Source organism: Corvus cornix, chromosome 21, assembly GCF_000738735.6.
Source record: "Corvus cornix cornix isolate S_Up_H32 chromosome 21, ASM73873v5, whole genome shotgun sequence".
Lineage (NCBI taxonomy): Eukaryota > Metazoa > Chordata > Aves > Passeriformes > Corvidae > Corvus > Corvus cornix.
Window position 1 is genome coordinate 41,645 of NC_046350.1, and position 26,731 is coordinate 68,375.

Here is a 26,731-nt window from a genome sequence, read left to right on the forward strand (position 1 = left end):
GATTTTAGTCTTTTTTCCATCCTGATTTATAACAAGACTACTTTATTTTTCCTGTCCTTTCTGACCAGTCAAGAAGGCCTTGCTGGTCTGAAGGCAGAGGGATGCCCTGGCATACCCATGGGAGTGTTGCTGCGAGGGGACGATGGCAGGGTCACGTGTCTCCGCTTGTTCCGTGGTCTCAGCACCCTGATCAAAGCTTGCTTGCAGGAAAAGCTCACTGCTGGGTCCTGCAGGGTTAACAGTTCATCATTACACTGCTGAAGCTCTCAGTCCTTATTCACAGCATTTGGCTAAAAATACACTTGTGACTCTCCTTGGCCATGGCTCATGTAGGGCACAAGGCGCTGCCTCAGCTCCCTGTTTCCCTCAGGAGCCACAGAGCAACACTTGTAATTTCACATGCAGCACATGGCAAACATTACTGGAACACAAGGAGAGAGAGAATTCTCCTTGATTCAGCTCTGGCTGGGTGCTTTTGGCTGCATTTTGTGTCTGTACTACGTATTCTTGTTCTACCCACATTTAATTATTTTCACATTATAGAATCATAGCAACACTTAGGTTCAAAAAGCCCTCTGCGCTCGAGTCCAGCCATAAACCAAACACTGCCAATCCCCCTAACCCATGTCCCCAGGTGCCACATCTACACTTCTAAATCCCTCCAGAGGCAGTGACTCAAGCAGTGCTCTGGGCAGCCTGTGGCAGGCTGGACAACCCTTTCCATGAAGGAATTTTTCCTGATGTCCAACCTAAACCTCCCCTGGTGCAATTACAGAGCAGAGCAAGATAACGTACTGGGCAAAGCAACATCTGCATGTAGATCTTGGATGCTGTATGGATACAGTCCAGCTCACATGTGCAGTACCCATGGATAATATCCACCAAAGCATTGACTGTGGCTTCAACGTGAGTGAGACCTGAGAGGAATAAAAGCAGGACTGGAATCAGCTCTCTCTGTATTTCAGCACAGAGTGAGGCACTGCAGGAAGCATTTTGTTTGCAGACTTCCAGGCACAATGTTAACAGCACAAATATATTGATTTTCAGTCCAGACTGAGCCAGCCTTGCCTGTCTGATGGAATATTGTGAACTCCATATACCAGCACCACTGAATATCCTCTACCACCACCCACAAAGCCAAATGTGGGTAAATCAATCATCAGTCCCTTTTTCCTGGCACAATGCACATCCCCCTGAACAAAAGCTTCGGAGCAGAATTCGCAGCTCCACATCACAAAGCTCTCAGTGCACCACTAGCACTGAACAAGTCATTTTCCCTGCTTACAAACTTAAATCAGGCCCCTTCAGAAGCCACAGGCTTGCCAATAGCGAAGGAAGAGCTCTCCCACCTGGCAGGCAGGCAGGGGCCAGGAAGGCGTTTTTGGGTTTTGATGCATGGAGCTTCCAGAAGTGGTTCACCAGCTGGGTAATGAAGGTGCAGCCCTCTCCTTCTGTGTGCTTCTGGGCCTCCTGCCCTTCTTCACTCTCTGCACAGATTAAAAAACACCTCTCAGAAATGTGCAGGGGAAAGCCTTAATGAGGGTAACACCAAGTTTATTTGAAATGGCTTTTTTCAGAGGCTTTGATGTTCTCACCACCAGGATATCACACACCTACCAAACGTGTCAAATACATTCCCTGTCACTCCGAACCCGACACCCCAACACAGCTTCAATTATCACAACAGAAACTTAGAGAAAATTACAGACTTATCTACCTGTTTCCAGCTGTGGCAGCTTTGACTCCGTGTAGTGAACCAGATTGTTGGGTCTCATAATAGCAATGGATCGAGCAGTGATGACCAGCCTCTGGAACACCTCGGGATCAAGGTCCTTTCCTTCTTTGGTTGAGGAAGTCAAATACTGAATGGCTTTGCTCAGTAGTGCTTGATCCTGTAGAGTGAAAGATAACACAGGCAAAGAAAAACAACTGACTGAGCACGAGGAAGAAGCTGAAGTACAACCACGGGACAGATCCTGGGGAAATCCGGCACTTGTCATCTAAGGAAGGACAACTAATCCTAAAAGGTCACAGAATCACACAACTCTGGTGAAACACAAAAGCCAGCAGGGCAGGCAGCAGGAGCTAAAGGGAGATGAGGCAGGAGGCTTGTGCTGCCTGGAGGAAGGGCTCTCTAGGGCTGTGCTGCACCTCAGCCATGACCTGGCAAGTTCCAGGAGCCCCCAGATCCTCATGCCCTGGGCAGTACCTTGTGGTTGTGGTAGGCTGAACGGCTGGTGTGCAAGCTGGCCAGGAGGCTCTTGGTCTGCTGCTGCACGCTGGAAGGGGCTGGCATGGACAGCAGCACAGTAGCCAGTTCCTGAGCTGCAATCTTATTCTTCTCCTAAGAACAGACAAACCCCATTATTCAGTATATTCACCATCACTCAGAGTACCTGCAGCTCCCTCCCCTCAATACCCTTTTGACAGCCTCCTCTGATTTACTGTTTGACATTTAGGGAACATTTCACATGTCTACATAAGAGAAGTCCTTTTGAGATTTATGGGCTGCTACCCTGCTGTTTCTGTAAACGAGGTCACTCCTCACTCCGAAGCACAACAAGCCCACCAGCGCTAAATGCAAATGCCAATTGTCATTCTAAACTAGTTTCAAATGCTTTTGGCTAAGGCAACTTTCAGATCAGTGCTCTGAGCAAAAGGGATGCGGCTCTGCTCCTATCAGGCCCCCGGGGCTGCAGGAGGTAGTGCTGAGCTCGCCCCTCCTCCCCCAGCTCCAAAGCTCAGGAATGTATTCAGAAAGTTACTTGCCTTCTCGTTGACTGGTCCCACAGCAAAGCAGCTTTCCAGCGCTTCTAAAGAACTCACTACTAGCCTGGAGGGAGAGAGGAAAGCAGGCTTGAGTACAGCAACCCTTCTCTCTCCTTAGCACTTTGCTTTATGCGGGCTACAGTCATGAGTAGCTCAGAGACAGCTAACGAATGCCAAGTACAAAATCAAAGCATGATAAAACCTGCCACAGGCACCATGCATATCATTTCATTGTGTTACAGACCAGAGTTAAACCTGGCTCACGCTCACAGACAAACTTAGGACTGCTTTAATAATCCACAGCTGAAAGACAGGGGCTTTTCTCTCCCAAAGAGGATAAAACATTTCCTTACGCAGCCTGCAGCAGGGATAACTTGGATTGTCTTGACAGTCCCAATTCACCATGGCCCCCAGACGTACAGATGACTGCAGATCAAGGCTGGCTATGACACATGGGAAAAAGCGGAACCGACTTTGCTAGGGAGCAACATTCTACTCGCTTGCTATTTTCACACAGGTTGCTCTTTCCAATTTGGAGTTTCAGCACAAAATATTCCAGAGGGAAATTAACTTGGAGCACTGGGTGTGACCCCAAGCGAGGAGGGATGCTGAGGTTCAGGCTCTGGACAGTGGGAAGGCAGGCTGGGAAAACACTCCTCCCGAGGGAAAACCTGATTTACAAGTGGCTGCAAAGTCCCTGTAGCAGCACTCCATGCCCCCAGGTAGAACTACCTGAAATGCCACCCGACACACCAGAAGGAGCAGGAAGATACAGGAAAAGGCATTAAGGGGAGAAATAACACTAGGATTGGATATGAGGCAGAAGGAACAATTGTCTGGTGTGGTAGTGATAAATAACATCCCCCTCCCCACAGCCACCTTCATAAAGCTTGGGGGGAATAGAAGTGGGATAAGAAGGTGCAAGTAAGGAACAAAGCAGAGAGGAGTCTGTCAAACGAGCAACAGTTGCGCTGTGTACAGCAAAAATCTGCAAACCACCTCATCTTTACATTTGCTAAACCATCTGCCATGCAATGACCAGAATGTAAAGAAGCAAATGTCACTTGGAAAACAAAAAAACCCCAGTCACCAAAAGCCACACCATGTGTTCTGTCTCTCTGACACACACTCATTCGTGCAGAGAAAAGGATGCCATACTAACCGGTCCAGAGTGGTTAGGGACTCAGTGTCAGAACTTTGGGGGAGCAAAGAAAAAGGAAAAAAAAAAATAAAAATGTGTAAAGCTCACAGAAAAACTCCCTAGAACACATTCTAAGCAAAAGGCAAATTAAATGGGGAAATCAGGAAGCTGGGGGAGCGTCAGTCTAAGCAGGGTCTTTCTACCTGGGCAGCACACACCGGTCTGGAGCAAAACAAAGACAGAGAGGAGCCAGGTCACCTCACACAGAGAAGCCAAGCACCACTTAAAGCACTACTTAAAGCACCACCCAGGCTTAAATTCGAGTTCAGACACCAAACTTGGATAGAAAAGCTGCCTCCTGCCTGCCAGTAGCTGCTCCTACTCCAGAGGCCCTTTAGAAGCCAACACCAAATAGGAAGAATAGGTTTTTTTATTTGAATTTTTAGAATATAATCCCACTGCTCTGGAAAACCAGAGAGCATGTCTGTGCCAAGAGGGACATCTTGTGGGGATGTCACAGCAGAGGAGGGAAGGAAAGGGAAAATAAACACAGGAAAAAATCCCATGTACTATTAGACAAAATATTAAAGGATGGCTGAACAGGTCCCTCAACTGGGCCTAACTGGCACTTCAAGCCCTGACCCTTTACCCGAGAATTTCAGTCAGACAAACTTAACCACCACTTCCTCCCAGTGGAGCAGTGTATGTATCCTTTAAAATGCTTTTTTTTCAGCAGTACCAGTTCTTCTTTGAGCTGTTTCCCTCCTGTCCTTGCTGCCTTCTACAACCCTTATGACACAGACTGTATGAGCTCAAAGCAAAACACAGCGTGGATAGAAGAATGAACACAAGTTCTATTTATTCACTAAAGGTGAATAAACCTTGGGGTTTGGCTCTCAGCAGGGATAAGGGGGGAAACCAAACACTTTCCCCAGCACAACAGTTCAGCCTGAGGCATGTGGGCTACAGGGCAAGTTGGTGGGAGCCACGAGCCTAAGGAAGGGTCACACACAAAGCCCTCCTCAAAACTGAGCTTAACTTCAGAGAAGCCTGACCTTTGTGAGCTCTAGATAATGAAAAAGGGCCAGCTTGAAATGAGAGAATGTACCAAGGCAGCAGAAATTCCTTTGAGCTCGAGACTGCTAAAACATGAACTAGGCAGCAGAAGCATGCACACAGATCTACCCATCTACTGCACCAGATCAACCAAGAGCCACCACTAACCCTCCTACCCAGATAATCAGTGTTTCCAGTTGCTGCTTTGTAAGGCAGTCAGAACAACTCACTAATTCCCTCCAGTTCTCCCACTTAGGAAAAGCACACAAGTGCACCCAAGTGCCCGCCACAACAACGACCCATTTCCAAGGAGAAATAAAAGAAAGACTGTGGAAATACCTCTCCAGGACAGTCCCACTGGCAGCAGCAGGGGCAGCTGACTCCGTGTCCCCAGTGCCATTCCCTTGGTTGAGGTTTGGGGGACAAACGTTGCTCACGGAAGCAGACGGGAAGTCCTCGGGGGGCTCATCAGGCCAGCCAAACTGCTCTTTGGTTTTGCCATAAATTTTTATGGAATCCATCATGGTGACTCCAGCAGGATCCACAGAAGCCCCAACTGTAGTGATGAGAGAAATTTCTTAAAAACTGAGAAAACTGTTGCTGTTGGATACAAACCAGTGTCGTTTCACAGGGCCAGGACAGCAATTACACTGCCATTAACACACAGCCACTTGACAGTGCCATCTCCTTTGCAAAGCCGTTCTCCTTCTCTTCCCTCAGCACAAAATCACTGAGCTCAACCACTGACCATTCACTCACTGCAGCAAGAAACTGGGCCATAAACAAAGTTATGAAATGTTCAGGGCTCCCCCCTCAGACTGGTTTTGAAGGGTAAACAAACAGATCATGGCAACTCCCTGCTGTGAGGTGAAGCAGCTTCATCCCACCCAAACAAAACCATCTGTGGGTCAGACCAAGCAGTGCACAAAGCCTTACTGAAGATGGTGAGTTTCTTGTCAGCCTGCAAGGCCTCCTCCCGGGTGAAGGGGAAGTCGAACCAGCGGGCGCGGGTCATGTTGAGCTGCATGGTGCGGCCGAAGATCTCCAGGTAGGAGGGAGCTCTCTCGATGGCCTGGGTGCCGATCTGGATCCGCATGCCCGTCATCACCATCGTGCTGTTGTTGTTGGTCACCTCGATGGTGAAACCCCCAGGCTGCAGAGAACAAACCACAGCTCAAAAACCCCCTCTGAAGCCAAGCAATCTGTGCAGAGGTGCCTCCGCTGTTTACTGAATTATGGTATTTGTGCGGGGTCATTTGAACAAAGCAGACTCCTTAAGGCCAGGCATGGTATCAACATGAACAATAATGAACAATAATGTCACCCAGAAGCCTGAAAGAGTCCCCTGATTGCCCCACTTACCTTTGTGTTGGCCACGTACATGCCCGTGGAATTGAGCCGGTGCTTTATCTGCTGTGCATTGTACACCTGCAGCAGGTCATTGCCTCCGAACTCCACGTCTGTGAGCTGCTGGTTGTGCTCAAAGAAGTCAATGGGGAAGTTCACCTGGCTGGATGTGCGAGTTGCTGGAAGGCGAAAGAGATGTTTATGACAAAAGACATTCTAAACAGGCAAAGCTGTGGCAAAAAACCTGCAGAAACAACTGGCCTCCTTTGGAAACTATTTCTGTATACATCTATGGAAACATTCTACCCACTTAGCCAGTGCTTAGGTAATTGTCAGAGGTGAATGTTTAAAGTGTTTAGATGATGCTGATCAATCTTTACATCCCATTAGTTACAAAGGTCATGTGAGGAGCCCTTACTGATGGCGGCTGCCTTGCGCTTGCGGACGGGTTTCATGATGCTGATGACACTGCTGGGCTGCAGAGAGGGCTGGAGCCAGTAGGACGTGTTCTCCACGTTGGCCATGTAGATCCTCAGGCTGCCATCCTCACACAGCAGGATCATGGTGGTCCTCTGCTGCTCGTTGCAGGCCGTGTGACGGATGGCCACCATGTCCTGGATCTGCAAGGCAAAGCAAGGACTTGGCAACTCTTGCTTGGAGGAACAAACTCATCGCATTAGAAAAGCTGCTAAGACTGGAGATCTGGTTGACAGAACAAGAAACCAAATGTTAAGGGTCAAAAATACAGGGAATTCTGACTAACCTTTGCTTTGGCTGGCAAGGTCTTAATCTCCTGGATGAGGAAGGTGTCCGGCTTCACCATCACCACCAGTGGGACACCCGTGGTTTGCTGGACACAGCACACCAGGCCAGGGTGGTTCATCACCTCAGACCACTGACATAGGGCTGGAGAAGTCTTACTGCCACCATTGGAACTGCAAGAGACGAAGCACATAAGCACAATGGCATTCATTTAAAGAGCAGCACAAGCAAAACCATGCAAATTTCATCGTGTTCAAGTCAGTTAAAGCTTCATCCTGAGCAGGGATTCAAGCACTGCACCAATGAACAGTGTCTGTTTTACAGGTGAGAAACCTCATACAGTCACCAGTGGACAGAAGGCACGAGCATCTCAGTTCTCAGTCCTGATCCCTCTCTCCAAGCTCGAGGAAAAACTTGCTCAGTGTTGCATTTTATGCCCCAAATCAAGGACATAATTTATAAATGGCTTTCATGAATCTTTTTATCTGAACAGATGAACAGTTCCAGGTTTTAACACACCCAGCAGCAGTAAGCAAAAGTCAATGCAGGAGAGTATGTGTGACTGCTCACTGGAAAAAGTGAAAACAGAGCTGCAAAAAGACTAAGCCAAACTGGACTGGAGTTCAGGAGCTCTTGGAACTTGACCCTCCTTCAGAGCCCACTCGTGACAGTGGCTTTTTGTCAGGCTACTGAAGAGTCTGCGGCCTGTGTGCCCAGCACCGTGTATCAGAAAACACAACAGAACTGGTTTTTCTTGCCACATTCATAGAGTAAGAGATTGCTTTCCCCCAAGGGAGTCTGAAAATCAGCCTTAACACGCACAGTGCACAAGGTGTGCTGCAGCAGTGGTGCCCAAAGGAAACGAAGGCTTCCTGCTCGGCCACCTCGGCGAGGGCCGATAATCCCAGCGGCTGCACCAGGAGCAGCTCACTCTGTGCAGCTCCACTGCTCTGCAGACACCTTTCTGCTCTGAAATCCTGCTGGGAAGACAAAATGCATGTGTGGCCTACTGCTAAAGCAGACAGCTTTGTTTCTAATCATCCTGCAACTGGGGTACCATGGAATTCCTGAGCTGGAAGAGACCACCAAGGATCATCCAAGTCCATTAGAACAGAAGGACCATGAAAAGCAGCAAGAAATCATCAGCCAAGAGGGAATTTTCACCACGAGGTTTGGCCATTCAGAGCTGGGAATGTTTAATAATAAGCAATATTTATTAATAATGAAAAGAAATAAAAATGCAGGGAGTCTCCCTCGGGATCCTCACCTCTTGATGTTAATTGGGAAGAGCCGCTGCACTTCCAGGCTGGCCCGGCTGATGGTGGCTGCGAAGGATTTGCCTTGGCAGTAGCTGAAGAACAACATCTGCAGCACGTGGGAGTAATAGACTGACACCCCTCCTCCTGCCACCTGGCCATTGCTGTCCTGGGGGATCCAGAGAAATGCCAACATTTAACATAAACACAAATATCCCCAAACACTCTGTCAGGCTTTTAAATTTACGATGGAATTATTGCCAAAGCCGCCCCTCCTCCCCAGCAGTGAGAGAACAGAGCCCTAAATGACAATTTTCTAAGCTGAACTCCTGGGTGAACTCATCCATCAGACACTTCAAAGGCTCTGGAAGGGGATGCTGAGCCTGCACACCCAGAGGCTGTAGGTAACACCCTGAGCTCCCGCAGCTGTGAGCCTCAGCGCCGTGTGACAGTCTCACATGGAGCATTCCCTGTATTCCCAGCTCATAAAAGCCCTTCCTGAGGGCCTCCCTCCCATCTATTCCTGTTTTGAAGCAGGCTGGGGTAAAAACACTGGAGAGATTTTAAAGGTCACCCCCAGACTAGAAACAAAGGTTCACTCCAGCTCTCCAGCCCCAGCAATGGTGATTTATCCCTTCTGCTCCTGCACCTTTGGAGGGCCTCGCTCCGAGAGCAGCACTGCTCTGAAGCCATCTCCCTGCTGAGAAATCCTGCTGGGCACGACTTCAGAGCCAGCCACAGAAAGCATGCTCCATTTTCTAGATGAAAGGATCAAGGGGTTTAATTTTCACCCCCACCTCCTTTTACTGTAAGGATATTTCTCTCTTTAGAGGAATGAGAAAGCTCCTTGATCTAGATCGGGGGCTTAAAAGGAGAAGGGAAAAAAAAGAAGGAAACTTCTGCCTTCAAATGGAAGATGCAAAAAGAGAGAAAGGGAAGTCACCAGCACCTTCAGGTCCTCGTGATTGACTTCAAGCACATTGGTGACATAGAAGGGTCCGTGCTGGGCACTGCTGGCCTCCTCCATGAGCTGTGTGTAGATGTACCCAGCAGAGGACATGATCACTATGATGTTCTTCCCCTCCTCGTTGAACAGGAAAGTGACATCCCTGATTTTGGAACTCGGTAGGAGGAAGTAGAAAGTTGGACTCAAGGCATCTACTGAGAGATCATAAATCTGTGGGAAGAACCAAGGAAAGAATTAACTACAACAATTATCAAGGCAGTAATTAACAAAACAGTGCAAACGGACAAGAGCTGAGGGAACCCCTATGAGATGTTACAGTTTGGGGTTTTGCTCTTTGAATTCTTTGGTTTTGCTTTTCCCTGCAAGAACAGCCCAAACATCCCAAATTTATGTTTCTAAGAATATTATCCCATTCTCCCACATGCAACTCCATGAGGATCCAGACTCTGATGTCTGCAAGAAGCTGTATCATCAATAGCTCATGACCAGATATACCTTCACAAAGTCTGCAGTGACAATGGCCAGCTCTGTTTGAGATCCAGGCAGCCACACGGCTTTGATGATGAAATTCCCAGTGGCCAGTTGGGGATGAAGCACCAAATGATCAGAGACTGATCCAGAGCTGCTGAACGTTAACACGTGGCAGTCCTGGAGTAATCAAGAAATTCGGTCAAATATAAGAACAAAATGTTTATGAACCTTTGAAGCCAAGAACAGAGTTAAAAGTCAGCATTTCTCGCAGGGCAAATAATGATTTAAAGAATCTAAATCTAGATTTCCTGCATTAAAGATGAATTGACATGAAGGTTTGAGAAGAAAAAACCAAAAAAAACTACAGAGAGTGCAGCTTTTTCTCAGCTAAGTAACACATCTGTAGATTCTGCACTGGGAAAGTTGAATCTAAATTTGGGAGAATACAAAGAAGAGGAGTCCTTGCCAAAGAACACCAATAGCTACAGACTAGTTATAACACACTAAGTTTGACATGACTAAACCTTGGCTCTTCTCTTAAAACAAAATCAGCCTAAATACACTAAGAAATACTACTTCAAGACACTGTCTCATTAATTATATTGTTCATACAGGTCCTCCTTCATTTGCCTCATCTACCTAGCAGGAAAGTGAATCGGGAGCTAAATTAGTGACAGAGCTTTGGAGGCAGCTCCGTGCTGACTCCTCAGAGGAAACAAACACAGCTGGCTTTGAGCTGATGTCTGCAGCTCCCTGGAAAAGCGTTTGGCAGGAACTTACCTTGAGCCCACACACAGCCAGGTAGTCCTCCTTGCAGGGATTCCCAGTCAGGCTCAGCACAGTGAAGGGGACAGGAGCGGATGCCAGGCGGGTGAGGGTCAGTTTTCTTTTGCTGGAGTCGGCTTGTTTCAGCAGGGCTGAGAGCTGGAGCACTGTGATCTGCACCACAGAATGAACCCAGTTATCTGACTTTGTAACTGAAGGAGTCAGGCATTTCAATTCCAGATCCCAGTTACAGAATCAGAACCACAGAATCATCAAGGCTGGAAGAGACCCACGGGATCACTGAGTCCAGCCACCACCATGATCACCCCTAAACCACATCCCCCATGTCCAGACACCTCTTGAACACCTCCAGAGTTGGTGACTCCACCACCTATCTGGGACACTTATTCCAATGCCTGACCATTCCTGTAGTCAAATTTGTGTTCATAGTAACTAATTTGAACCTCCCTTGGCGCACCTTAAGGTCATTTCCTCTTGTCCTTTCACTGAGTCATGAACCCCCACCTGACTCCAACCTCCTCTCAGGTGCCTGCAGTGAGGTGGGTGAGGGCAGCGAGTTGTTCTCGCTCTTCCTGAGGCAGGAGATCTTTTCCCTGAAGAGTTTTTCCTATGAGACTTTCCCCTAAGCTACGCAACACTTCACACCAGATCTCAGGATGGGCAGAACAAACCACAGTCCTGCCTGTTGCACAGTGCTGTTCCCCTTCCCTCAGGAACCCAGCAGCTCCACCACTGTTCCCCTTCCCTCACGAACCCAGCAGCTCCACCACTGTTCCCCTTCCCTCACGAACCCAGCAGCTCCACCACTGTTCCATTTTCCTCAGGAACCCAGCAGCTCCACCACTGTTCCCCTTCCCTCACGAACCCAGTGGATCCAGCACTGTTCCCCTTCCCTCAGGACCCCAGCATCTCCTGCACTGCTCCCCTTCCCTCAGGAGCCCAGGGCTCCGTGCAGGGGGCTCACCTTGCCCTTCTCGTGGCTCACGGCCAGGTGCTGGCGGCGGCCGTGGGGCGAGGACAGCACGCACATGGCCACGCGCCGCAGCACGTGCGCGCTGATCAGCTGCCGGATCGTCTGGCCCTGGTCCCCGCTGTAGTTCATGCGCACGTTCTCAAAGGCGCCTTCCTGAGAGCCAAGGGTTGGGACCTGAGCAAGGCAAAGCACCCAAAGGGTGTCACTGGAACGTCTCTGTTTAAAAGCCACTCCCCCCATGCGCACTCTGTTAATCCCTTTTGTTCCGTACCATCAACTGATCCGTCATTTCTACCGATTTGTCCAAAGTGTGGAGCTCGTTGAGAGCCTGCTGGGCACGGCTGCTGCTCCCCATGGCTGAAGCTTGCTGGAAGTTGACCTGGATGGCATCCATCAGGAAATTCAGCATCTCCAGCACCAAAGGGGCAAAGGAGAAGTTGGCCTACAAGAAACAAACAGATTAGGCAAACAAGGAACAAGATGCTCCTGATGGGAGCTGCACATCAACTGCTTTTTAAAGCCTGACACTCCTTTATGACCCCTCTCATCGTAAAAATCAAACAACTCAGCTGATAACCAACCCGGCCTGCCCAAGATCCTCACCATAACCCATTTCTGTTTAGCAGCTGACAATTATACCTGGGACTGCAGCTCCTCTCGACAGCCCTCCACATTTCTGCACAGGCTGCTCTTCTTGGGCTTCTCCTCGTCGGGGCCCTTGCCCTCACTGATGGTGACCTTGGCCTTCTCGGCAGGGGACGTGCTCGCGTGGCGGATGACGCTCTCGGGCACGCGGGGCTCGCTCTGGAAGGCCGATTCCTTCATGGTAGAGCTCATCCCACTGCTGGGAGTTCTCTTCACCAGCGCCTGGGAATGACAGAGTGACACTGAAAGCCCAAACCAGACTCGACCTGGCTACTGATGAAGTGAATACAGATTGTAAGAGCAGCAATTAGAGCACAGTTCTAAAGAAATAACATCCTGCATGTGACCCTCCACCCAAGGACTAAAAAATTTCCATATTTAAGACACTATTACTTTGTTTGCTGCTAGTGGAAAACATGGGAAAAGGTGTTCTTTGCTGTGCAGCAAATTCTGTAAAGGCAGGTGGAATCCCAGGAGTCACTAGGACACCGATTTGCCAATGCTCTTATTTGGTGCAAAAAAATTAATTTCCAGGCGAGCTGTAAATTCTGAGGGTTCATTATAAAGTCAAAGCCTTCAAGTCTTAGCAGTCCTGCCATCTCAAATCCTGACATAACTTACTGCAGAACAGAAAATTGCAAAGGACTCAAAAATCTGAAGACATAAAGAATTTACCAGGCAGCTGCCATCCTCCTTGGCTCCACAGTCACAGAAGAAGGATCCGTACTTGGCGTAAGAAATCTCATGATCCTTGTGACAAACTTTAGCACAAACTGTGCAAACACCAACCCCGTCAACCATCTTGCAAGTGTGACAGTGGTACCTGCCCAAAATAAGCCAGGTGAGTTTTGACAGGCAGTGCCTTGAGGCTCACAAACTACACCGGTTTCCTTCCCAATGGCCAGAAACACCAGGTTGAAACTCTGAACACAAGCTTGAGATTCTTACCAATGTTGATTCATGAATTCTTTCTGAGTGATGGTGAAGGTACAGAGCTTATTACAGAGAGAATCTTCATCCTATCCAGAAGAAAATTGTTTTAGGAAGGTGTTATAACTGCAGCTACAGTGAAGTACACGTACAGAATAAACTCCCCAAACGAGCATTTTAGGAATAGCAAGTTTTAGTACCACTGAGCTGAAAGGAGGCAGCCGGAATCAAAACCACATGGAGAGAGCAGATGGTGACACATTGTAGTAACATGAAACGGTTAACAAGAAAAAGAAACAGTAACAAAAATTTGATACAAAAAATCTTAAAGAACACACTCTAACAGCTTTTCTTTCACCACCCAACAGCTCTAAACTGTTAATCTAAATTGCTTGCTGATACAAAAACTAGTAATTGAGCAACCAGTAGGAACAAACCCGTTTTACGTCATTTCTCCCTTTAATTAAAAAAATAAAAATTTTACTTTTGTTGACATCACAAAGTCAAGAGATCTAGGCAGGAAGGAACTGACAAGTAGAGTTCTTCACTCAGTCTCACATCAGGAATAAACAGCAAAATCTCAATTTACAAACTGAGTGGTTTGCGAGGTGCACAATAAACCCTCCTGTCCTTTGCAGCATCCCCTGTGCCCGTTGCCTACCGAGTCTTCAGCCTGAGAGTCCTCCTCCTCCACCGCCAGCTCCTCCACCCAGTCGGAGTCCACCTCGATGGCCCTCTCCTCCCCATCCACAGACAGGTGGCTGGGGCCCTGCCCGCTGCTCTGGCTCAGGGCGTTGGTGACATCGGCCAGGTAGGACACGATGTGGCACGTGCACTCCAGGATGGTCACGTGCTGGGGAGCAGAAGTGAAGGAAAATCAGAGCAACACTCACATCCCCCAACAGCAGCTACAGGGCACGCAAACAGGACAGTCCCTCCCTGGCCAAATGGTTTTAAAATTCCCACCATGAAACCAAACCAGGACAGCTGAACTCGTGCCTGGGATTCATTCCTGCAAGTGAAGCACCAGCACAAGTCTTACCTTCCCTTGCATGACGTTGGCATTCATTTTTTCTACCACGTTCTTTTGAGACAGGTATTTCTTACTGCAACACAAAACTGGGAATTACTACAGAATGGTTTAGGATGGAAGGAATCCTAAAGCCCATCTCATCCCACCCCCAGCCACAGACAGGGACACCTTCCACTATCCCAGGGTGCTCCAAACCCTGTCCAGCCTGGCCTGGGATATTTCCAGGGATGGGAAGCCCAAAACCCCTCATTGCAGCTGAGAGCCTTTGGGAAGTACAAACTCAGTCCTGACCAACAGCTTCAAGCATTCAGTTTGCTTTAGATTAACAACGGGGAACGTATAAATGCAGTAATTTGACTATCCAGAGTAGAAAAGAAAGAAAAAATGTGATTGTTTGGAACAGATGGACACAGATCAGCCTCCCTCAGACACTTCATAGTTCAAACAACAAATAGTAAACTAAGAGAGAAGGGAGCATCTGTGAACACAAATTTCTGTCCCCAAAAAACCAGGAAAGAAATGAAGAACACCCCACAAATGAAGCATCAGCAGCACAGAGTTCACTCTTACCATCTGCCCAGCCAGTCCACAGCAGCACCATGAAGCTGGAGGTGTCCTGCCCCTTGTCCTGCACTGGCCAAAGTTGCCATGACGACCATCAGCTCAGGAAAGCCCGTGCCATCCCCATTGGCCAACATCTCCGTTGCCATTGGTATCAGGGTGCTGAGCAGAACAGTGCACACGCCTTCCCCCACTTGGCTGAGCAAAAAGAGGACAGTTTCACACAGGTACCACAAAGAACCAGCAGCAACTCACACAAAATGTGCACCTCTCAAGAACAAACAGAGCACACAGGACAGGACCGAGGCTGTGCTTTACCTGTTCTCCCGAACAATGTAAGTTGTCAGGAGCTGCAGCAGCTGCCTGTTCTCCTGCACCACGTCCAGCTGGTCCGAGTCCTTGGGTGGGGACATGGTCATCCTGGTCAGCCAGGCCTGCAGCCTCACGGGCTCCACACAGGCCAGCTGAGCCAGGGAGCCGCAGAGGCGCAGCAGGCTGGGGTTGGGGCTCTTCTCAGCTGGGGGGAAAGTTTCTGTCAGTGACAGTTGCTCCAGTGAACACTCGTGAAATGGCTTTCCTTAAAAGAGCGGAGATGTGATCCCACTCCCTCCCACAGCTTCCTCCCAATCTCAGACAATACCAGAACAATGTGAAGTGGCAAAGGCAGAACGGAGGAGATGCCAGCAGCACTTACTCAGCTGGAAGAGCTTGGTGAAGAATTTCAGCACCCTGTTACAGAACTTGGCCGAGAGGTTCTCGTTGGCCGTCGCCATCATGATCTGCACCAGTTCTCCACTGCACAGAGGGGGGAATTAAATCACCTTTGTAAAAAGCAGCCCATTCCCTTTTTCCACTGGCTCCACTTGTCTCTGCCCTCACGTTTCAGACTGGCAGGAGTTTGTGTTAACACTGCTCAGCAGCCAAACCACAGAAATTCCTTTCAGCCAAACAGCAAACCCAGCTCAGACCAAAACTCATGAATGGGCTCCTCAGTAGCACTTCAGTGGTCTCCACATACCGAGTCACAAAAGGGCCTGAACTGCTTTGCAAACCAAAAGTCAAGATTTTCTTGCCTATCCTTCCCTTCCATACTAACATTGTACAGCCACCAGGCTGCTTTGATTCTGAACTGTTGAACAAATATAGAGAAAAACCAGGCAATGGTCAGCTTTCTGAGGGAGAAAGCCTTTCCTCTCCTTCACCTCACACTCAGAACACTGTGGGTGTGCTAGGCTATTTCTATCACAGCTGTTCTAGGCTGCTGCCAGCACAATTTGTCTTCATGATTCAAAGTCAGGCCAACCTCCCACCTCCACCCTTAAAATTATCAACCTGTAGCCCCAGAGAAGCACTGAGAGAATTTGGGATTTTGCAGCTTGGTCTGTAAGTGCCTTATGGAGCAGCATCTCTCAGAAACCTGCAGGGACAGAACAGTCATCTTGCAAGATTCCCCACTGATCATCGCTGTGAGGACTCGCTGAGCGTTTGATTTGGACAAAGACCCAGGTCCTCTCCCCCCCAGAGTCTCTTCCCACTCTCCTGCACTGCCTGAAGGATATCCTGGCCTTACACAGTCTGTATTTTCCTGCACAACATCCTGCATTTTCCTGCATTAACATCACCTTGGTGTCTACAGGGACAAGCTAACAGAAAAAGGATGAGAAATGAAGTCCTTGGGCTACAACCTCCATGGTGCTTCACCTTTCTGAAAAGAATTCCTCCATGGCTTTTCTGGCCTGGCTGCTCTCCAGCTGTTTCTCCAGATGCTGCAAACATTCCTCCAAGATGGACTCATCCAGGCCACTGAGGATTAAAAGAGGAATAGATAAGGATCGAGTACATGAGGATCAAATAAGAACATACAGAAACAATTTCAACAATCAGAACAGTTCTGAGAGGCCAGAAGTGATCCATTTTGCTATTACAATTCCAGTAAATTTTCCACCAATTGAAAGCAGCTCTTCTTCCAAGAGACAGGAGAAAAACAATTGATGAATAAAACACCAACAAATCCACCAAGTTCAGAACAAAGGGACACATGATGCTCTAAGGGAAGTCCCAGTCAGAACTCCAGAATAATCCAGACCTTTCAGACACCTCACACGCAAATTCCTATTAAGAGCTGCTCTTTTTACACTTTAAGTCTCTTCTGGTGTTACTCCTCCCCATTCTCTCTTGCTCTCACCCCCTCTCCACAATTCTGGTAATGTGGATAAAATATCTCATATTTATAGTATACAAGTAGAAGCTTTCAACAGATAAAAATAAGCTGATATTTTCTGTTCCAGAAGCAACACTGCTGTAGCCAAGCTATGCACACAGCTCTGTTACCTGTTTGGGTCAGAGTGATGGGCCAGGATGTTATAGCACCCTGTGATCAACTTCTCATAAACACGTGCCAGGAACTCATCGGACTCTGCAGGGCCCAAGATCCTCTCCAGGGAGTTGCTGCTGATTTCTGCCACACTCTCTGTGCTGGTCTCCAGAAGGAGGGGCAGCAGGGAATGAATCACCTGGGGTGGGTTCAGATCATCTGACCAGCTTGGAAAGAAAAGGACACAAATTAATTCTCTGCATGACGTGTCCCAGAACGTCCCTGCTGGAAACTAGAATTCACATTAAGTGAGGCACAACTCTGAATGCAAGTGAGTGATGAAACCATTTTTAGAAAGGTGGGATCAATACACTGGCCCAGCCATTTCCCTCTCAGAAAAACAGTTCTCCTTTGGAAAATTCTACACGTTGCTTTTGCATATATACACTTACAACATCTGCCTAGACAGCCCCATTGTCACATACTGTGGCTTTTGGGCTTGTTTGCAGTGTCAACAACTACTTTTTGGTTTCAGAGTATTTTAGACTAAGTCCCTGGTAAAAAAATGGCATTTCTCTTTTCCTTACACATTAACTTGACACGAGTGAATGATAACAAAACACGAATGAATTAATTAGATCCGTACTGTGTCAGTTTATATCCCAGTTTCTTCAAGTCCATATTTGATAAAAAGGTTTCTCTCAGGGAGATCGACTTTTGGAGATATCACATGAAGACAGAAAGACTGTCTGTCATTCATTTAGTATTTGGAACTGTGAACTGGAAGGTTTAGGTCAGAACCAGCACCAGGTCAGTAAGTGTGGCACAGCCACAGCCTGAAGTCAGCCCTGGAGGACACGGAGCAATGCACCCAGCAGGGCACGGAACACACAGTGTAACACAGGCCTGACTTACACGATGAGATCCCCGGTGAGCCTGACCAGGGACAGCAGGGTGTGCTTGAGGGAGGCTGCCAGGGGCAGGCTCTGGCTGCAGAGGGTGCCCAGGTGGGCGGCCTGCACGGCGCTGATGTAGCTTTCTGCAGGGATGGTGTCGTTGGCAAAGGCGTTGCGCTGGGGAGGGACACACACACATCAGAGCCCTGGATCTGGGACAGAGCCACACGGTGCCCCCATTCCCAGCAACTCCTGCAGCTGCAGTCACACCAGACCAGGCCCTGAGGCTGGACTCACCCATGAGCCGATGTTGGGGAACTCGTTGGTGTGGATGTTGTTCCAGGACTCACACAGGGTCTGCACAGCTGATGGCAAGTTCTGGACAAGGGTCGGACCTGCAGTTACACAGAACAATCATGCACTGAATAAATTCACGGGTCTACGAGTCAAAATCATCCCGAAGTTTTATTTAAGGGTGTCCCAGCTTCCTCCACTTCATTAAAACTGCAGAAAACATGGCACAAATACTAATTCACAGAAGTCTTGAGCATACTAACATTTCATAGTTCCCCTTGTTATTCCATGCCACCAGTTCCAATATGGTTATAAGAGCATTTCACTAATCCAGAGGAATCCACAAGATACTGATCCTTTCAAGGTTTGCCCAACTGTTTCAGTTGGTAAGGTACTGAAAGGAAGAGACTTCGCTGTGCTGGCAGCACAACTCACTCGTTTGAACAGAGAGGTGGAGATCACTTTGAAATTGGGTATTGGCAGCACTGAGGAAAGATTCACCTGCAGGGAGGAGGCACCCTGAACCCCGTGCCCTGCCCCTCACCCAGAGTGTTGGACTTGCAGCGGCTGGAGCCGATGGCCAGGACAGCGGCGTAGCCCCGCAGCTTCTCCTCGGAGGGTTTGTTGTCCGAGGAACCCTCCTCTGAGAGGCTCCGCAGCAAGTAGGATCTGCAGGCAGCATGGAGAGGATTTACTTCAGGAATCAGCTCTGCAGCTCAGAACTAAGTGTGTCAATGGAGTGACAGATAAAACACAAACTTCTGAAGTTCTGCCCCACACTTCATCTTACACCACTAAGGGAGTTCTGGGCTTTATCCCCTCTAAGCTACTTACCAGAAGAAGTGCCCAAAAAGAAAAAGCTGATTTATTTTTGCTTTCTTCTACACAGGTTCTAACGAGAGTTTAGAAGAATTCAGATTTTTAATGTAAGAATTAGCCCCCCTCTCTTTCTCGATGGTCTGACAGCCTCAGTATTATCCCAGAGAAATAACCTTAAGTAGCACTATCCTAGAGGGTGGCTTTATCTTTTGAGGAAAAGCTGGTTTTGAAAACTTGCAAGGAAGCCTTGGAAGATCAGACAAGGAGGCTACTCAGAAACAACAACGTCCCATGCCTGGCTTGAGAAGCTACTTGTTATTCTTTTAAAGCAATGGACCCTCTAGACGACATAAAGCAATTACTCTGGACTATAAAACTCCCAGGCACTTCTAAGAAAACAACACATGAAGTGCAGAGAAAGCCCAAAACACAGCAGGAAATGGTATTCCTGCTGGAAATCCCAAGGGCTGTACCTGGTAAATGTAGCATAAGTGTCAATGAGCTGCAGCGTAGCAGGGAGGAGGTTCTTGGTTATCTCTGAGGACTTGTGGGGATCAGTTTCTGCAGCTAACTTGGAAAAGTGCTCATCTAGAGAAACCTGGATCTTGGAGATTGCAGCATCAAGGGTGTAAATGGATTGTAAACTGGGGACTTCGTGCAGCTGGAGAATGGTTGTGCAGTCAACAGTGCAGAAAGAAGAGATCTGAAAACAGAGAGGGATGGAACAGTAAGTGCAGATCATTCCACAGAAGCAGGAGTTCCGTGTGCCCAGCTGCACTCCCACCACCTCACCTGCCGAGCAAAGTATTCCTCTGCTATTTCCACGTCGTACTTCACTGAGATGCACTTGCTGGAGGTCAGTTCGATGAGAGGAGCAGCATGTTCAGCCTTCATGCCCTGCTTGATAAGGTGATCCTACAAATGCCAAAACCCAGACCCATCATGCTTGAACAGTGCTCTGGAATGAACCAGTTTAGAAAAGAGAGGCCCAAGTTCCCACAGAACAAACCCCACGTGCAGCCAGGACGGAGGAGACCGACACTCTCACTGTCACCATCTCCACACACCCCACGGAGCTGAGGCTGTACCTTGATCCACACGACATAGGACGGGATCTGCAGGCGGGAAGACCAGCGCAGGGTGTGCAGGAGGTCACAGTCACTCATCTCGGGGGTGTTCATGGCCAAATGGTGCATGTAGCTTTTGGAGGGAGGCAAAATCCCCAGGATCCGCCACAGGATCAGGAAGTAGTACTGAAGGGCACAGGCTTCCTACACAGAGGAACAGTTGGAAAAGTTAGTACAGAAAGACTGCAGTTTCCATCATTACAGCTACTGAACTATCTCCTCAGGGACTCCACACTCCTGCAGATGTGCCAAATCAGATGAACATGTTCTGGACTGAGTTTCTGTCATATTAAACAATAAAATATGCAACACAGGAGTGAGAAAGGAAAAAGGAAAAGTTATACAATTCTCTCCTGTTTAATTGTGTTCTAGCCACACCTCCTGCAATTACCATGGACTTACAGCAAGTCGAAAGCACACTAGGAATTAAAAACTCAAGAGATGTGTAGCCACCACGAACATTATGGTTAGTTACGAGATTTTAAAGCTCCTCCTTACTCCAAGCACAGTCCAAAATACTTTGGTTAAACACTTTGCTTGAAAATACTAAGTTTGAAAACTTGCTACTCCTCAACACAGGCAGCAAGACAGTCTCACCAGTGCAGTGACATTTTTGTTCTCCCTCCTCCTGAGGGTATCAAACTGGGACCCAGCAGCCAGTAATGAGGTGAGGGCTGCGTAGAGCTCGTCGTACTTCGTAGCCCTGGAGAAAAGGACCTCACAAACCTGCAGGAGATGACAAGTCAGGACCCTTGCTTTGAAAAGCTCTTTAAGCATTCAGAATACCCACAGCCCAAAACCACGCAAAATGAACTTCAGGGAGAGGTTCTGTCGGGACTGAGGACAAATGGACTGGGGATAAGGAGCAGGCAGGACAGAGAGCCCATAACCCTGATGGCAACAAATGTAGTGAGGAAACAAAACCCAGGGAGAACCTGGAGCAAAGTGGTGAGAAAACAACTCTAATGCCATGTGTCAGTCTGAATCCCAAGCATGCCTGCAAGTACGACAACAGATCTTCACAGCCTTTGCACAGTGACTGCCCTGACATCCAACTAGGAGCAAAAAGGAATCCCGTGTTATCTTATCTGGCCGCTCTTCTTTCCTCCACTTAGTGAAAGATTCCCAATCCTCTGTTTAAATAAGTCTTTCCTTCTTGTCTGTTTTCCCTGGCACTTGGCAAACCCCATGGCCCTCCAGAAACTCTCTACCAGCAGTGCCATACCGTGCTATCCAGACGGTTCAGATCGTCCTCAGAGGCTTCTGGAGACAGGATGCAGTAGAACCTGGGCTGTGGAGCTGAGTCTGGAATGTGAGAACAAAAAACACCCTTCAAAGCGGCAGTTTAAATAGGCCACATTACGTTATATTCTCTCCTCCATCCCCACAACCTTCCACATTTTAAGACCACTACCAGAGTCCAAGCCAGCTCCATGACACATTATGGGTGCTCTAACCTGTGGTACATGCAGCCAAAGTTTTCCTACGCCTACAATCCTGGCAAAATAAACACATACTTATATTTAATTACTTGTTGCATGCTCCTAGATGAGAACAACTTTGAATTTTGTTTAATAAAACAATTCTGGCATTATTAGATGTATTTTTACCTATTGTAACTATGCCCATTAAAAGCAGGAAAAGCTGCCCAGACCAAGGCACAGAAAGGGCTCTCATTTATTTATAAAGGCAAAACTTGGAATAAAAAATTCCTTACGTTTTCTTTCTTACCTGATGAACTGTGTTTGGTCCAGTTTTCTTCCACTTCCTTAAAGCCATGATAAAGTGGGACAGACGTTCGTCTGCTGCTGTCCTGGGATCCACTCACCCAGCCAATGGGTGGAGTCAGCAAATTATATTGTACCTGAATTAAAGAAACCAAACAAAAACCCACCCATGGCATCCTTGCCACTGAGGGCTGGGGGAAAGTATCACCCCACAGAGAAAGAACCACGAAACAATCCTGTTCAAAACACAACATTCCACACTTCTGGGGGAAGCCCTGGGCCCTCTGTGATGATTTTTATTCTGGACTGAGCAGTTTAAATCCATGGCCAAGCTTCCCACAATTGGAAAAGCCAGGCACAAGGCACCATCCCATCCTATTAAGGAGAACTGTGCCAAAAACCTCCACAGTGAAATACTAAAGCAAGGAGATCGTACAAAAGGTATTTGTGAGCTAAACAGCCAAATACTCAAGATTTTAAAGATATGGTGGGACAACTATCCTGTCCTTACTAGGATACATTAAGACACCAGTCACGCCAGGAATTTACACTCCAACTGAACCTGCTGCTAGGAACCATTCCTTGGAACTCCAAAGTTTGGTAACAGCATCAAAATTGACTTACTCACAAGGGTCACAGGTAGAACACACCAAATGACTGCCCATTGCAGATTCCTGCTGGGTGACCAACTAAATATCCAGATGTCAAAATCTTACCTGTTCGAACAGGTACACGGGGGCCTTGGAATACTGGTGGAGCAGGTAGTCAAACACCAAGAGCAGCCGTGCCACGATAAGAGGCACAGAACACTGCTGGGTCTCCATGTTTGCTGTCAGCTCCACGATGGTCTGGATACAGAGCATCATGATGGACCTGCGGCCCCGCTCCGAGAAATTGTGGAAAATGAGCAGCAGCAGCTGGAGATGCTCCACATTCAGATCTTCTGTGTCACTGGGGAGAGTCCCCTGCAAGGCGTTTTGCTTCAGGGTGCCCACAAACCTGGCAACAGGAGAGGAAGTTTGTCAAGTTTAGTTTTCCTCTTACATCCCTCTTTAAAATCTCTTTAACTAGAGCTTAGTTATATTTTTCTGCTTATTGTTCTAATACTGGCAATTTCACAAATGGTTTGCTACTTTATGTATTGGAATGAGACTGTGAGAGCAGTAAAACCTACTGAAATGAAATTAGCAGCAAATATTTTTAATGGAAAATAGGAACAATCATTCAGATGGAGAAAGGGTGATTCAAACCTGTTCCCTGGGAAAGGCTGTTCATTAGAGCTTTAAACCACCTAAACCCCCTCAGAGACTTTCACATCCCGGTAATGGCAGAGAGGAACAATCTTGGCACCATCCTTACAGGACCTAGCAGAAACCTGCTGAGATAAGATACTCTCCTTCCCTTTTTACAGCCAGCCCTGCTGCAATTCAGCCTCCTCCCACCTAACTCCTGACTGCAGGTCTCATTTCCTGGGCTCTGGGTGAAGGATTCCACAGCACAGCAGACTGAGCCTCTGCTCCTCCCAGCACCACACGGATCCCAGATCAGAGAACTCACACACTTGGAATGCTGGGCCCAGAAAATTTTCACTTGACAGGAAATGAGAGAGGTAAGAGATGACTGATTTTCAGCTTCACATAAAATGATCTCACCTTTCCCAGACTTTAAGGCATTCTGGAACATCAGGATCTCCCTGGGCAGTGGCTTTATGCTGCCAAATCAGAAGCAGTCGGGACAGCACCGACAAACTTTGAGGGTGGATGTAGAGAGGCCATGGACCTTCAGAAAAAGGGGCAACTCCCAGCTGCTGGAGAAGTGTGTTCTGGAACAAACAGGGGCTTGTTAGAAAGAGGCAAGTCCTGCCTGATGCTTTAATTAACTAAAAGTATGATCTGAGCATATAGATGACAATAAACAGCAGGGCTCTCAGCTCTGCTCACACAGCAATGGCTCTCCTGTCTGATACAGGGCAGAGCTGCTGAAGGACACTCAATGCTGTCACTTTGCCACCTAAACACAACAAACTCTTAACACCAATGCAGGAAAAATGGCATTAATGAGCTTTTCTCATTCACTGCAATATCAGAGCAGGAAAGGTTAAGCTACTGTGTTCAGTATCTGTGAATTTGGAAGAAGAGCTCTTTAAATGATCACAGTAACATTTGCTTCTTTTCTAAGAGAGTAAAAAGGCAGATTGCTGAAAGTCCAACTGCTTTTAAAAATTAACAGTCAACAGAGTGTTTTAAATACAGTAGGAAACAGCCAACAAAGTATAGGAATTGAATTCAGTGATGGGTGAAGCAGGTTTGTAACCTCCATGACAGGGTTAAGTCAGGTCATGCCATGACCCAGAAAAGAAACCTAGAGGCTACAAAGCTAGGACAGGAAAGCAAAAGGATTAATTTGATTCTCTCCTGAGAGAATTCCAAGGCCTTTTGGCATCAGTCCTGACAGCAGAGCAAATCTGTAGGAATGTCTCTTGATAAACTCATGGATAGAGGCAATTCTCCAAGACAAAATACACAAACTCATTTCCTTCTCAGCTTTCATCACCTTCAAAGTTCAGTGGATTAGTCTGAACTCTAGATGTTAAGTTTACACTGTGCAGGATGTTTTGTGCTGGATGACTGCAAAGGTCATTCAAACCATAGGACTCAAAATATTCCAACCTCTTTTTGCAGAATATACTCAGGGCCAAATGGAACAGCCAACACGCTATTCAAGATGTGGAGAACCCACATAGAGGCATAAACAGACACCACCACTTCTTAATTTTATTTATGCATTCAACCCCAGCTCACCTGCAGGGCAGGGGACTGAAGATCTGAGGTCACCAAGGAATGGTTGAAGTGATACAGAGCAGCAGCAAACTCCTCATCTGACGTGCCTGTAAGACATGGATAGAGAGCCACTCACTACCTTTGCTCTCCAGTATCTAAAACTTTGACGTGAAACTAAAAAAAGAGACACCTCTGAGCTGTACAGCTCTACCAGAGAGGTTGTGCCCACTCTCACCCTTCAGGCCATCCTTGTCCACCTCCTTGATGATGCTCGCCAGCGTGGCCATGTGCTGCTCCGACAGGGACACGCTCAGGTAGTTGCGGATGAAGTTATTCCTGGAGTTCAGCATAGAAGAAGTGATAAAGTTCAAAATGTTTGAAGCTAGGCTCAAAAACTGAAAAGAAAAGAGAAACACACTATAGAAGCAACAAAAGCAGAGGGTTAACATTAAACCAAAACTAAACCACCAGCAAAATAAATCGAGTCCCTTAAACCTGCCCTCCCCTGCAGCAAAGGTGCACTCATGGCAATCCAGCTCCCTGCACTGTGCTCTGGGCCAGGACTGATTCCAGAACTCTCTGAGAAGGCTGGAGGCCTCCAACTTCTCTACTGCAGTATTTATTTTTATCTTTACCCAGTGGAGTTGGAGCTAAAAGCATCTGTCAGCAAGTCACTTCACTTGCAGCTCTACCCCGCTTTTCCCGCTCCCTCTGTAACCCAAACAGATACAATCTCCAGCCTCTTCTTCCCTGCCAGCAACAAACCCTGAGACATTCCACCTGACAGGAGAGGAGAGCAAACATCCTTCTCCACAGCCGGGACAGTCCCTGATTCCCCCTGAGCAGCGCACCAGCACCGCCTGCCATTTCCCACGGAGGCTGCCAGCACAGCTGTCCCTGGCAGGAGCACGGTGCCACAGCCCAGCAGCGCCTGCCCCGAGCCCCCGCAGCTCCCCGGGACCGAGCTCCGGCCGTACCAGCTCGGGATCCTTGCGGCTGGCCAGGATGTTCCCGTTCTCCCCAGCACTCTGCTTGTTGGGGCTCTTCACCCTCGGCGAGCTCTCCAGAGGAGGGGGTGGAGGAGGCGGCGGTGGGGCCACTTTCTCTTTGCTGGGAGAGATTGTCTCTTCAAACCACTGCCCCAGGATTGGTTCACTGTCGTCATCTAGCACACAGGGCAGGAAAAACAAACCCATACTTTCATAAGCAAATACCTTATAAAACTACGCAGCCTGAAAAAGGCCTAAAACAGAATTTCAATGAGCACAGTTAAGGTGTCTGCTATCTTCATTTCTTCTTTCCAAATCACAAGGCAAAGCCCTTTCACAGAGGTCCAGCAGGAGTTTACACAAAGAAATTATTTCCGCTCTCTTCTTAAGCAAATACTGCCAAATCCCAGCCACTCAGGCTTCCGTTTACACAAGAGTGCAGTCAGCACTACTTCTGCCACACAGACCTCACAAACTGCTCTGTATTTTCAGTGTTACCAGTCATACAGTCTGAGAAGGCAACAGCACAGTAGCCAGGTTTCCATTAAATGTGAAAAGCAGTGTAAAATCCTGAGTTGCTACAAACTATTACCTTGGCTGCTGTCCTCCTCAGTGCTGCTAAAATCATCCTCGTAGTAAGTGTTGGAGTCAGTGGAGGCACTGGCATCGCTGCTCATGGAGCCCTTCCTCTGGCGCTGCAGGACACAGGCCTAAAGAACAGCACAAGGAAAATGTTATGATTATGGAAGATAATAATTCGAAAATAAGAGTAACTTCCTCATGCCTTTTAATTTTCTTCTAGTGAATTTGTCTCAACTAATTTATTAAGTTTTTCAAGGCTTAAGTTGTACTAAAAATTACACAGAATGGTTGAAAATAAACAATCTATGTCAAGTTAGTAAGCGACACTTGAAGTAACAGTTCTAATATAAAAGCATCTGTTATCAACACAGCCTTTTCATCTTTCCACTAAAATCACAAATACCACTGAACTTACAAAAAAAGTGCATTTTCATTAGCACAAGTTTGTCAAATTTACATCTCTGAAAAGAGGAAAGAGAGAGGCCCCGGCTGACAGCTTCTGAAAG

The 26,731-nt window shown here is 47.7% G+C and overlaps 1 protein-coding gene across 5 annotated transcripts in view; it reads right to left on the minus strand.

Moving 5' to 3' along the window:
- UBR4 (ubiquitin protein ligase E3 component n-recognin 4) overlaps nt 1-26,731 on the minus strand; it is a 75,545-nt gene that overhangs the window by 39,604 nt on the left and 9,210 nt on the right. For 3 of the 5 annotated variants that reach the window (XM_039563834.1, XM_039563833.1, XM_039563832.1), the window contains exons 14-56: nt 26,236-26,353; nt 25,632-25,819; nt 24,890-25,049; nt 24,676-24,761; nt 23,527-23,696; nt 22,591-22,873; nt 21,879-22,011; nt 21,373-21,452; nt 20,745-20,873; nt 20,109-20,291; nt 19,813-19,935; nt 19,494-19,723; nt 18,746-18,870; nt 18,205-18,302; nt 17,927-18,084; nt 17,029-17,238; nt 16,399-16,500; nt 15,392-15,492; nt 15,016-15,214; nt 14,707-14,895; nt 14,146-14,209; nt 13,765-13,956; nt 13,122-13,192; nt 12,849-12,996; nt 12,168-12,395; nt 11,800-11,970; nt 11,520-11,702; nt 10,550-10,708; nt 9,794-9,946; nt 9,281-9,508; nt 8,343-8,500; nt 7,077-7,248; nt 6,732-6,933; nt 6,329-6,492; nt 5,903-6,119; nt 5,306-5,522; nt 3,932-3,964; nt 2,770-2,833; nt 2,210-2,344; nt 1,718-1,892; nt 1,350-1,487; nt 796-917; nt 116-227 (exon numbers count right to left, since the gene is read on the minus strand). In XM_039563834.1, the coding sequence (XP_039419768.1) occupies nt 116-227; nt 796-917; nt 1,350-1,487; nt 1,718-1,892; nt 2,210-2,344; nt 2,770-2,833; nt 3,932-3,964; nt 5,306-5,522; nt 5,903-6,119; nt 6,329-6,492; nt 6,732-6,933; nt 7,077-7,248; nt 8,343-8,500; nt 9,281-9,508; nt 9,794-9,946; nt 10,550-10,708; nt 11,520-11,702; nt 11,800-11,970; nt 12,168-12,395; nt 12,849-12,996; nt 13,122-13,192; nt 13,765-13,956; nt 14,146-14,209; nt 14,707-14,895; nt 15,016-15,214; nt 15,392-15,492; nt 16,399-16,500; nt 17,029-17,238; nt 17,927-18,084; nt 18,205-18,302; nt 18,746-18,870; nt 19,494-19,723; nt 19,813-19,935; nt 20,109-20,291; nt 20,745-20,873; nt 21,373-21,452; nt 21,879-22,011; nt 22,591-22,873; nt 23,527-23,696; nt 24,676-24,761; nt 24,890-25,049; nt 25,632-25,819; nt 26,236-26,353 (6,571 nt within the window). The remainder of the gene's footprint in view (nt 1-115; nt 228-795; nt 918-1,349; nt 1,488-1,717; nt 1,893-2,209; nt 2,345-2,769; nt 2,834-3,931; nt 3,965-5,305; nt 5,523-5,902; nt 6,120-6,328; nt 6,493-6,731; nt 6,934-7,076; nt 7,249-8,342; nt 8,501-9,280; nt 9,509-9,793; nt 9,947-10,549; nt 10,709-11,519; nt 11,703-11,799; nt 11,971-12,167; nt 12,396-12,848; nt 12,997-13,121; nt 13,193-13,764; nt 13,957-14,145; nt 14,210-14,706; nt 14,896-15,015; nt 15,215-15,391; nt 15,493-16,398; nt 16,501-17,028; nt 17,239-17,926; nt 18,085-18,204; nt 18,303-18,745; nt 18,871-19,493; nt 19,724-19,812; nt 19,936-20,108; nt 20,292-20,744; nt 20,874-21,372; nt 21,453-21,878; nt 22,012-22,590; nt 22,874-23,526; nt 23,697-24,675; nt 24,762-24,889; nt 25,050-25,631; nt 25,820-26,235; nt 26,354-26,731) is intronic. The other 2 variants (XM_039563836.1, XM_039563835.1) reach the window with 1 other exon arrangement.